General features: G+C 32.6%; 1 protein-coding gene across 1 annotated transcript; it reads right to left on the bottom strand.

The window, feature by feature from the left end:
* Positions 1-652: 652 nt before the first annotated feature.
* On the bottom strand, positions 653-2,250 carry LOC131073952 (2-methylene-furan-3-one reductase). Its single transcript, XM_058010481.2, has 3 exons — positions 1,853-2,250; positions 1,262-1,745; positions 653-1,169 (listed from the first exon to the last, which is right to left on the bottom strand). The coding sequence occupies exons 1-3, from the start codon at positions 2,027-2,029 to the stop codon at positions 901-903; spliced, it is 930 nt and encodes a 309-aa protein (XP_057866464.2). The 5' UTR covers positions 2,030-2,250; the 3' UTR covers positions 653-900.
* Positions 2,251-11,634: the final 9,384 nt, after the last annotated feature.

Genomic DNA, 11,634 nt, shown 5'->3' with positions numbered 1-11,634 from the left:
AAATGTCTACTATCACCAATGATTTCAAAAAAATAGAAATCCTCAAAATTTATTTAATCTAAATGAAAACTTAATAGCATCTTGGTAAGTCCACTCAAAAGAGCTAAAATCACCAAAGTCGGGCATACACCTCAAAATGGTGCACAAAAAAAGTGGTCAAATGACTAAAAACAAACAAAACATGAAAACATATGACACCTACTAACTTGGAAATAACAAGCTAATGGAATCATTCAATTATTTAAAATTAACTTAAATCATTTATAAACTATTACATATTCATATCACTTATTCAATTGAATACTTAATGCATGCTTCCATAGATTATTAATTCATATGGCTAAAACATGATTCAATGATTTATTTAGATTTACCTATATATTAATGTTCTTATAGATGAGTTAGGTGGTTGTTAAGTTATTTGTTCACACATTGACAAAAAAAAAAAGTGATCATATATAAGAAAAGCGAGATTTTTTATTTTTATTTTTAATTGTCTTATTGCTCAAAACAATGAATTTGGTTTGGATTATGCATAAGAATTAATGGTTTATTTATTAAAATAATTAATAATGAGTAATTAAGAAAACAACAACGAACATTGGTAAAATAAACGAATTAAACAAGTCTCACATGAACTACCTAAACAATCAAGCTTAAAATGTGTGAAATAAATCCAATATTTACCTTTACACTTCATTCAACCATTACATTAGATCCATCCATCCAACCATTACATTAGATGAATCTACCCAAATATGTAATCAATAACCAAAATGAAAGGTGAGGCCACCAAATATCACAAAAAGAAGAGCACCCAAACACTTGGCCTTGCAAGAGATCACTACATTTACAATCCCCTCGAGTCTTCTCTACACAAGTACGGAAAACACCGCTCATTCAAATAGGGGAAATAACGATTTTTCCTCTGGCTCGTCCGCTCTCCAGGTGTTTGAATGCCTCTACCACATCAGAAAACGCATAGGGGCTCTTTGGATCAATCACAGCCTTCAATTTCCCGCTCTCTAGGTATTCGCTCAGCCTCTCCAAATTCCTGCCGTGGGGATGCATCAGACGTACATTCACTGCTCTCGGATGTGGGGGAAATGACGCTATGTCTACAATTTTACCTTCCTCCTTTGCAACCACATGAGACTTGGAAGATTCACCTATTAAAAAAGTAAAACAAACCCCTCACAGATTCATCCAAACAAAATTATAATTTGCGGGAATGAAAAATGAAATCAAATTGAAACCCTACCTATGGTGTCGAAAACAAAATCAAATTTCTCATCTACTTGCTCGTAGCTCTGTTTGGTATAATCCACCACCAGATCTGGCCCCAGGCTTTTCACAAACTCCGCTTTCCCCGTGCTGCAAGTCGAAACAATTCTAGAAGCTTCGAAAACGTTCTTTGCCAGCTGAATCGCCAGGCTACCCACGCCTCCTGCGCCTCCCACAATAAAGACGCTCTGCCCCTTGTGAAAATCAACTGTGTCGAATGCTAGCAAGGCAGTTAAAAGCGCAAGGGGCAAACTGGCGGCTTCCTCGAAAGACAAATTGCTGGGCTTTAACGCCAACAGATGCTCTGCCGCTGCCGTGTACTCAGCCAGAGTACCCAGCAGCCTAGGGTTTCCCTCTGAAGATTCGAGAATGTCACCGTAAACTTCGTCGCCCTTTTCAAATTTCGACACGCCGTCGCCCACATCAACAACGACTCCTGCAAAATCACCACCAGGCACCGCCTGCGAAACGAAACCCAACCAAAAAGGCAAAATGTCATTTTATTTTTAATTATCGAGTGTAAAACCAATAATGAAACCCTAAATCGACCAATTTTGGTTGAGCATACAGGAAACGCGATATTTTGCCGGAGGCCATGTTGGCGTAACTTGAAATCGACAGGATTGAGAGCAGCTGCGCGAACTTTAATCAAAACTTGGCCCGGCCCTAAACTTGGAACTTCGATTTCCCCAAATTGCAGGACGTTTACAGATCCGTGCTCCTTGTAAAACCATGCCTTCATCATTTTTACTCACAAACAGATGATCTGTTTACCAACACAACGTCTAGATCGTTGTTAAGTGAAAGGAGGCGGCGACCAGATCCTCCTCTCTTGGCGCAAACGGCGCTGAGGAGGTTATCTTTGACCATCTGGAAAGCTCTTTTTAGCGTGCGCCATAAAATTCCTGGTCTTCAAACGTTTACTCCATCATAGTTAGACCCTTCCAGATGGAGGTTATCTTTGACAATCTAGAGGGATCTTTTTTCTCCTTGCATTATTTCAATTAAAAAAAAAAGAAGAGTTAGACAGTGATAATTAATCAAACAAATAATGATTTTATAAGAGAACAAATAAAGAAAAACATCGACAAGATGAAGAATGAAATCAAGTTAGAACTAATGGGGTTCACATGATGATATCCTAGCAATATTGAAAATATTTGATTCTCTCAAAGAGTTTTATGAGCTTAGGCTAATTGTTTCAAATCATAATATTTAGGAAAAATATCTTTTCTAATAGATTGGATGCTTTAGGGTGTGACTTCAAACCAAAGATGGCTGGTCACCAAATAATCTTATACCTAGGCATTTCATACCAGAGATGGATATGTAAAATTTTGATAGAAAGTATCTATCCAATGAGCTTTGTCAAATGTAGTTCTTTGATCTTTGTCGTGTTCTATGTCAACAAAAGGATACTCATAATAAGAAGTAATTTACCAATCAAAATCTATGCCACAAGGCATTTTGAATATTTTGCGTAAAACCATCCAAAATTAACTAGCATTTAATAAGGCATAAATAAGGTATATAAGAGCTATCGGTTAGTATATCACCATCATATTGTGAATTGTAATTGTCTTGGAGAATTTTGGAAGTTTCCCCTTCTCGCACCCCTTCTTGCTTGCCCTTGCCCCTCAAAGTGGCTTATTATTTTATAGTATATGCAATAAATTATTATAATATTCTTTTCTTGTGCAAGTTATTCAATTATACCATTCTTATGTCAACCTTCCTAGATTAAATTACTCAACATCTTGGTTTTTTTTTATATTGGGGTTTTTTTTTTGGATTCCAATTTTAATAATGCTTGTTATCTAGTGATTGAGGGTATGAGGTGAGCACTTTGATTACAATAGTGCGGATTTAGTTTTTATTTCAAATTTTTGACATTAGATATTGATTGGTTTTGATTGTTTAGATTAATTTTACATATTAGATATGGATGAGGTTTTAAGACCTTACGCAATTTAATGATGGAATTGATTAAGGTCAAGGAACTTGAGTAACTTGACATTTTGATTAGGCTTGAGGATTGGTTTTTTATTTAAGGATGGTGACTTATTAATGATTTTATTATTTGGAGAGTAAGGTCTAAGACCCTTGATGATGGTCAATTTATAATTTTGATTTGGTTTAAAAAATAACATGTCTTGGACCTTAGGGTAACTTGATGATGGATTGGTTTTTTATTTTATTTAAGAAATTATTTTGATTTGGGATTGATTTATGAGATTTGGGATCTTTGATGGGTTTTAGGATGTTAGACTTTTGGATTTCATGCAAAGTGAGAATTTTTAGAATTATTTTAGGATTTGCATTTTCTTATAATTCTAAGTGTGGGTTTTTAAGGATTTTTTAAAATGTATTAATTTTCTCACTTTTGATTTTTTTGGAATGTTTTGAGGAGATTCACATAAGCTGCAAATAATACAACAAAAAGAAAAACTTAAATATTCATCTTGTGAACTCACATATATAATTGAACTTGGTCATGAATAGCATCAATTGATGATCTTAGAGCACTAACCTTAGATCCAATTTTTTTTTGTAGTCTATTATTTTAATTTTTCATACTAGATTATTTGTGCATAAAAGGTTATGAATGATTGAAGGTTTCTCCATGTAGGTTGAACAAGGATTTGTAGGGGATTTTTGTGATATGTAATCAAAAGTATGAGGAGCTCAAATTTGCAACATGAGGTATATTTCCAATGGTTTGGTGTCAAAGGATAATTCAATCTCTATTATGGCTTTGCAAGATTATTCTTCAAAGAAATTTACCTTGAATGGAGAGTATTTTGATTCTTTCATTGATTTGAATATCACACTAAAACACGTGGGTTGGATTTGTCACCTAGTGATAAATCCAAGCTAGGACCACTATAAATAAATAAAAGAAAAGAATAAATATTTTTAATTTGCAAGATTGCATTGTAGCAGAAGGAAAGAACATATGCATGAGACTAGCTTTTTACGGAAACAAAAAGCATTTATAAAGTAACATTTTGGATTCCTTTAAGTTAAACTTTAGTTTGAGGGAAGAGCATATCATACAAACATGACAACAAAGTTTATTTGATTTCAAAGTGATAATGTGAGATATTGGGGCAGTTATACATAAAGGATTTTATTTTGATTCTCAATGTCACCTCGAGGCGTGAGGGAAGAGCATACACACATTTGAATACACAAGTCAAGTAAGCAAGTTAATTTACCTTAAAAAAAAGAAATAAAAGTAGGTAAAAGAGCCTAGAATTGCTTCTTCATATTGATTGACAAGGTTAGCTTGAGGTGTGAGGGAAGAACATGCACACCCTTGGATGCACAAGTTAAGAAAGTTAATCCACCTTAAATAAAACAATGAAAATACACAAAAAAGGGTTCTAAAATTTCTTCTTCATCAAACAAACCTATAACTCACATATTAGTGGTTGCATGGTATGATTTATCTTTGAATAAGAAAACTTGTAACAAAGGGTCAATGAATGACAAACACAATCAAGACACACTTGTAAATATTAAGGCTAGCAAGAAAAATATATGAGAACACAAGAAATTGGCTAACCACAAGCATTTACATTATTCCACAAAGTACATACATTGAATAATTATAAACAAAAATTTAGATTTTGTATACTAAAAGTTAGTGTTTATGTGTCAAAATAAATACAAATATGTAAAGTGCACAAACATTAAAGACATTAATCAAAATATGGTGCACACACCACAAATCAATGTGCATATACACCAATTTTTTAGAAGTATGATTGTCGTTGCACTAAAAGATCAACATGTTAATGCTTGATACAACCACTAGACTTATAGAATCCACAGGAGGTAGTTAAGCCATGTCACAAACCCAAGTACTGTGCTCCACAACACAAGGAGACCAAGGGAACACACATTGCAAAAATTCCCCCAACGCAAGCGAGGGGGTTTGAACCTGTGATCCAGGCTCTAATAACACTTGTTAGAAGTATGGTTGTTGTTGCACCAAAAGATTGACTTGTTGATGCTCAATACAACCACTAGAGTTATAGAATCCATGGGAGGAAATTAAGCCATGTGAAAAACCCAAGGGCTACATTGCACAACACAAGGAGACCAAGGGCACACACCTTGCAACAATCCCCCCCTCCCTTAGTGCAACCGAGGGGGTTTGAATCTATGACCTAGGCTCTGATACCACTTGTTAGAAGTACGGTTTTCGTTGCACCAAAAGATCGACCTATTAATGCCTAATACAACCACTAGACTTATAGAATCCACAAGAGGCAATTAAGCCATGTCATAAACCCAAGTGTTGCCATCAATGACAAAGGGGAATATTGTTATAAATATGTCTTTATCTTGTCATAGACAGAATAAAATTTTGATAAATGGATTGGCAACTTGTTTCGCAAAGTGTAGCCAATAATGACAGAGGAGGAGATTGTTACAAATATGTCTTTATCTTGTTATTGATGCCAACCCCTTTGATACAAAAGTAGACTTGAAGTAGAGTTTTGGGTTTGGAAGTTGTGTTTTGGTATAGTGCATTTGTGTTTTGATCTGGACGAGTTTTGTGTATAGATATTGTTATTGGAGTTTACCAGAATACTCTCTCATGTGTGTCAGCTAGAGTTTTATTGCCAACCCCTTTGATCCAGAAGTAGATTGGAAGTAGAGTTTTAGGTCCAAAAGATTTATTTTGATCTAAGTGAGTTTTGTGTATAGATATTGTTATTGGAGTTTACTAGAATACTCTCTCATGTATCAGTCGATGATCTAGGTGTTTCTTTCTAGTTTGAAGCTTCTCAATTGGTTTTGTTTTTTGTTTGGATTAAGATCAATACATTTAATATTTTGGGTTCAGTTATATATTTTGGCTCAGAGGCGTGCATACACATTACAATCTCTTTTTATGGTAGACTTGGTAAAGATGATTGTTCCAGATTGGTATATATGAATAGATGCAAGATAGAGAGTATGTGTGTATGCATGAATATGAAATACAAGAGAGATTGAATGTGCGGCTTAATATAAGGATGATGATGTAAGTAATGTAGAGATATCAATCGATATAAGGTCAGTGATCCAGAGATTGGTAGTTTAGATATGTTGTCAGGTCTGGATTTGTGTTATAACATAAACTTTGATCAACATACAAAGATGCTTTTGTTCATCGAGTTTTTGTTCTATAAATTATAAAATTATATCTCGCCCCGTTGCAATTAGCTTCAATGCACAAGTCCCTATTTGTATCTTGCCCCAAGAGTTGTTAGCCTTAGTCAGCGAGTCTAAAGCAATGAGCTCCCTTATGTAAACAATTATATATAATGGATTAATTTTGTGAGGAAACTCATCATGGTTTTTCCAAGTTTGGGTTTTCCACGTATAAAATATTGGTGTTCTTGTGTGAATGTTTTTTGATGTCTTTATTTAATTCTCTTTGATGTGCATATCCGGAATAAACTGGTTAATGCAAGATTGAAGTCTAGAATTTGTTTATGCTTATTCCCCCCTCGTCTCAACATATGATGTGTGTTCAACACACTCAATGTGCATATACACTATGGAGTTGGATGCTTGAGTTGAAGTAAATCAAATTAAATATAGAGAGTGTATATTCCACACTAGGTCTGCATGTAACACAAGGAAGTGTAGGTACACCAATGCATAAATAACTGGTCACTACCTAGGGTTTAGTGTTTAAGCTAGATAGAGCGAGAGTTAATGTACAAATATACTAGGACAAAGAGTGGGCATGTGTGTTTTATAGTGTCTATGACAAATCAATAAACATCAAATGTACTTGAAAAATAATCGAAACAAACTTGTAAAGATAAAAATCAAATAGGGACAAGTCCCTCAAAGTAGGCCAATTTGTATGCATGCTAAGATTGAAAATAAATAATAACTAAAATAAAACAAACTAGAGAACCTATTTTTAAGCCTCTAACACCTCCAGTTGAGCTATGGAATGCAAAAATTTTTATAAAAAAGGAACAATTGATTCTTATCAACATAGATCTTGATACTTAGGGTTTATGCTCAAGATGATTGATGTTGTTGAGAATCAATGTAGTTTATTAGCCTAAAAATATGGCCTTGCTTTGGCAAATGGTTTGACAAATGAGGGCTCTATGGAGTTGGGATGAGGACAATGGATGAACAATATTTGATCTTGTGTAATGAAGGCAGAGGTTGATATATTTGCAAAATAAAATGAGAAGTCTACAAGTGACATCTTGTCTTTGGTGCAAGTGATTATTGCAAAAATAAGGTGGTAGAGGACACAAATTTAAAAAAAATAATTTTTTTTTAGGCCTTTGAATGTGTTTATTTTGAATAAAGTGTTGTAGGAATATAGAAATGGTTAGTTAGTTGATTGAACCTTATTTATTTATTTAGATAATAAAGAGGAGGATATTTGATAAATTAGTTTCTTATAATAAATTTATTTAATTTATAAGCATATGTTGAGGAATGATTGATTTAATTAAATAAATGTGATTAATTCAATTAAGAATGGAACTTCATAATAAAGTTTAAATTATTAAAATAAATAAATAACTATTTAATTAATGGTAGAAGAATTATGAGATTTATTAATTAAATAATAATTCTCTATTTAATTAATATTTTAAGTGAGTATGCTTAATAGATATAGATTATGATGAAAAAATTACAAATTTACATTTTATATGTCCATAATCGAGGTTTGGATTGTTAAATAAGGAGAAGAGAAAAAAAAGTCTCAAATAATTCCTTAAACTATATACTATTAACAACCAAAGTGGAATCAAGAGTAACTTCTATAAATACATTCAAATTTGAAATTTATTTATCAAATAAGGATTAGTATATCAAGAAAATTATGTGGTTGCAAAATCCATAATAAGATAAATTTGTAAACCATATCGAATAGAAGATTTTCTCCATGAGAAAAATATTCACGTTAGAAATAAGACAATTGTATATAAATCCTCAAAAGAGGGACATCCACACACTAACGATTCCTACTCTAATAGCAATCCATCAACACCTATGTAATTGTAAACAATCTCAAAAAAATACTATCTCATGCTCTCAATCTAGATGTGAAGAGAGGACAAAACTATAAATATTGAGATCATTTTATCATGAAAACCCATAATCACCTCAAAGAGCATCTTTTAAGAATAACAAATATATCAATGGATTCACATGGGCACAATCATTTGCCTCTTAAATGAAAATATAATTTTAAAAGCATCTTAGGTGTTAATTCCACCCTAAACATCCAAAGATGCATCCCGATGATGGATCAAGAGTGTGATCCAAAACATTGATGGTAAAAAAGCATGCTAACACAATCAAATCTAGAAGCTTCAGAATACATAATTCATAAGATTACAAAATAAATGAAAGCTTAATATTAATATATACTTGTGTCATCCATCTTATATTTAATTGAAATAGAAATCCAAATTTAAGATAATGAAAACATAATATAAATTTTTATAGATGTTAAAAGCTAGACTAACTTGAAATTGTACGTCAAATAGATACATTTGAAAGCACACCTTGACCAACTCAAAAGAGACATGCAATTATATATGCTAATTACGATTCATCCACACTTCATTATAAACAAATAGACTGTTAATAATCATACCAAACTATTAAATCTACTGAATTGCAAATTTTTTATATGAACTCTTTGTCAAATAGAGTAAATAAAATGGACAAATAAAACAGAAAAGAGCCCCACATGGTCTACAGATCCATGCTCCTTGTGAAACCATGCCTTCATCATTTTTACTCAGAAAAAGATGATCTATTTGCCAAGACAACGTCTAGATCGTTATTAATTGAAAGGAGGCGGCGGCTAGATTCTCCTCCCTTGCCGCAGAGGACGCCGAGAAACTTATCTTTGAGCATCTAGAAGGTTCTTTTTTGCGTACGCCATAAAATTTCTAGACTAAAATGTTTGCTCCACCATAGTTAGAGTGGTGCAGATACATTGATTATTATTGAGGTGGTCCAATACATTGAATCTTCATGGAAGCTTATTACTTTAAAAAGAAGATTGTAGATCGTTAAAAAGTGAGAGGATGAAATGAAGTTTTTATGACTTTCAAGAATTGAATCTTCATGGAAGCTTATTACTTTAAAAAGAAGATTGTAGATCGTTAAAAAGTGAGAGGATGAAATGAAGTTTTTATGACTTTTAAGAATTAAGAAGTAATAATATATTATTAAGAAAAGTGGGTGGTAAAAAAGAGTGTGTTTATAATTCGATAAGGTATGTATGTCTGGTTTGTAGCACAATTAGGTTTCTTTTGCAAGTAGTATGCAATAGTTTCATATTGCTATAAGTCATTTGTATACACTACCTGACATTGTGGACTATAAAATAATCTTTCTTTCTAATTTATGTATGATTAAGTTCAAAACAATAAATAGAAGTGTAAATGAGTCTAAGCTCAAACATCACTAAACATAAAAAATTATTAAGTGATGAGAGAAAGACTAGTAAGAGGTGGATCAATCATGCGATTTACCCTAACATAAAAAAGGATCAAACCACCATAAATAGTCACCTAGTCAATGAGATCACTCTCCTCCCCCTAGTCTTCATCTACAAGTTGTTAAGCACAAACATGAGAACTAACCAAGTGCAATCAAGGGAACTTGCTAGAATCTAGTCAACCAAGTGCATCATCCCCAAGGTAAGAGGTGAAAGGCAACCAATACAACTAAGACCACTTGCAAGATTTAGGATCCCTAAAGCCTTGTAAGTGAAAACCTTTAGATTAGGATCCTTGATTTCTTCTAGGAAATTGATTATGGTCATGCCTACACCCATGAGTTAGGGAGGAGACAAGAGATAAAACTCTTAACAATTGTGTAAGGGGCATTACCTAGTGATCGAAGAGCTTTTGCAAATGTGCAACTTAAGTGCAACCTTGCAAGAAATACAAAAAAAAAGCACAAAAAGGGACCAATATTATTATCAACATAGATTTGATGCCTAAGGGTTGTGCTCAAGATGATTGATGTTGTTGATAGTTGATGTAGCTTATTAGCTTACCAACATGCCCTTGCTTTGCATTCAATTCTAGCACTTGCAAATGGTTTGACAAATGAGAGATTTATAGATTTGGGATGAGGAAAATGGGTGAATAAGATTTGATCTTGTGCACTAAAGGTAGAGGTTGACACATTTACAAGATGGAATGAGAAGCCTACAAGTGACATCTTGTGTTTGGGCAAACAATTAGAGCAAGAATAGGCAATAGAGGGTGCAAATTTAGAAAAAAAAAAGGCCTTCGAATTTTTATTTTTATTTTGAATCAATTGTGGTAGGAATATGCAAATGATTAGTCAGTTGGTTAAACCTAATTTGTTTATTTAGTTAACAATGGGGAGGATATTTGATAAATTATTTTTTTGTAATGAATTTATTTAATTTATAAGGATATATTGAGGAATGATTGATTTAATTAAATAGATATGATTTATTCAATTAAGAATGGAATTTTGGAAGAAAGTTTAAGTTAATTAATTAATTAAATAAATTATATTTATTTAATTAATATTAGAAGAATGATTAGATTTATTACAATAAGAAATTTCTATTTAATTAATATTAGAAGTAGGTACACATAATAGATATAAATTGATGATGAAAAATATGCAAATATACATTTTAGGTGTCTATAATAGAGGTTTGAATCGTAACCATATCAATGATCTTCTCAATGAGAAAAATATCCACATGAGAAATAAGACAAGTGTGTATTAATCTTCAAAAGAGAGATATGAACATACTAACAATTTCTACTCTAATTGCAATCCAACAACATCTATGTACTTGTAATCAATCTCATAAAAAATACTATGCTATGCTCTCCATATAGATGCGAAGAGAGGACAAAACCATAAATACCAAAATCATTTTATCATGAAAAAAGCCTACACCCTTGGATAAAATCTTTAAAGAATAACAAATAAATCAATGGATTCACATGGGCACAATGGAATAGAAAAAAATAATTGTAAAAGCATCTTAGGTGTCACAACTCTTGACAAATCAACTCCCAATGTGTAATACTCCTAATTGGAGTAGCTAACCCATGTGAAACTTGTCTTTTCATACAAGTTTTCTACTCAATCCTAGAGCTTAGAATTGAGAATACACATTGAATGATCCAAAAGTTAATTGTAGCCACCATTGATGTGCTTCACCTTCTTCATGAATGCAAATGGTAGCTAATATCAAGATTTCAAAAAAATCTAAATTACAAAATAATTTTTAATTCCATCTTAAACATCTAAGGGCATATTGCAAGAGTGTTGGAGATGCATGAATAATACATA

The sequence above is a fragment of the Cryptomeria japonica genome, chromosome 9, assembly GCF_030272615.1.
Source record: "Cryptomeria japonica chromosome 9, Sugi_1.0, whole genome shotgun sequence".
In the NCBI taxonomy this organism is placed as follows: domain Eukaryota; kingdom Viridiplantae; phylum Streptophyta; class Pinopsida; order Cupressales; family Cupressaceae; genus Cryptomeria; species Cryptomeria japonica.
Note: the sequence above shows the minus strand (reverse complement) of the source record. Positions and strands in the feature narration are given on the sequence as shown.

What these genes read in the sequence shown, in the direction of transcription:
- LOC131073952 (XM_058010481.2), bottom strand. Translation starts at nt 2,029, where the DNA reads ATGATGAAGGCATGGTTTTACAAGGAGCACGGATCTGTAAACGTCCTG. An exon ending in GGCAAAATATCGCGTTTCCT is followed by an intron (nt 1,746 to 1,852) that starts GTATGCTCAACC and finishes TTCGTTTCGCAG; the next exon opens with GCGGTGCCTGGTGGTGATTT. An exon ending in TTTTGTTTTCGACACCATAG is followed by an intron (nt 1,170 to 1,261) that starts GTAGGGTTTCAA and finishes CTTTTTTAATAG; the next exon opens with GTGAATCTTCCAAGTCTCAT.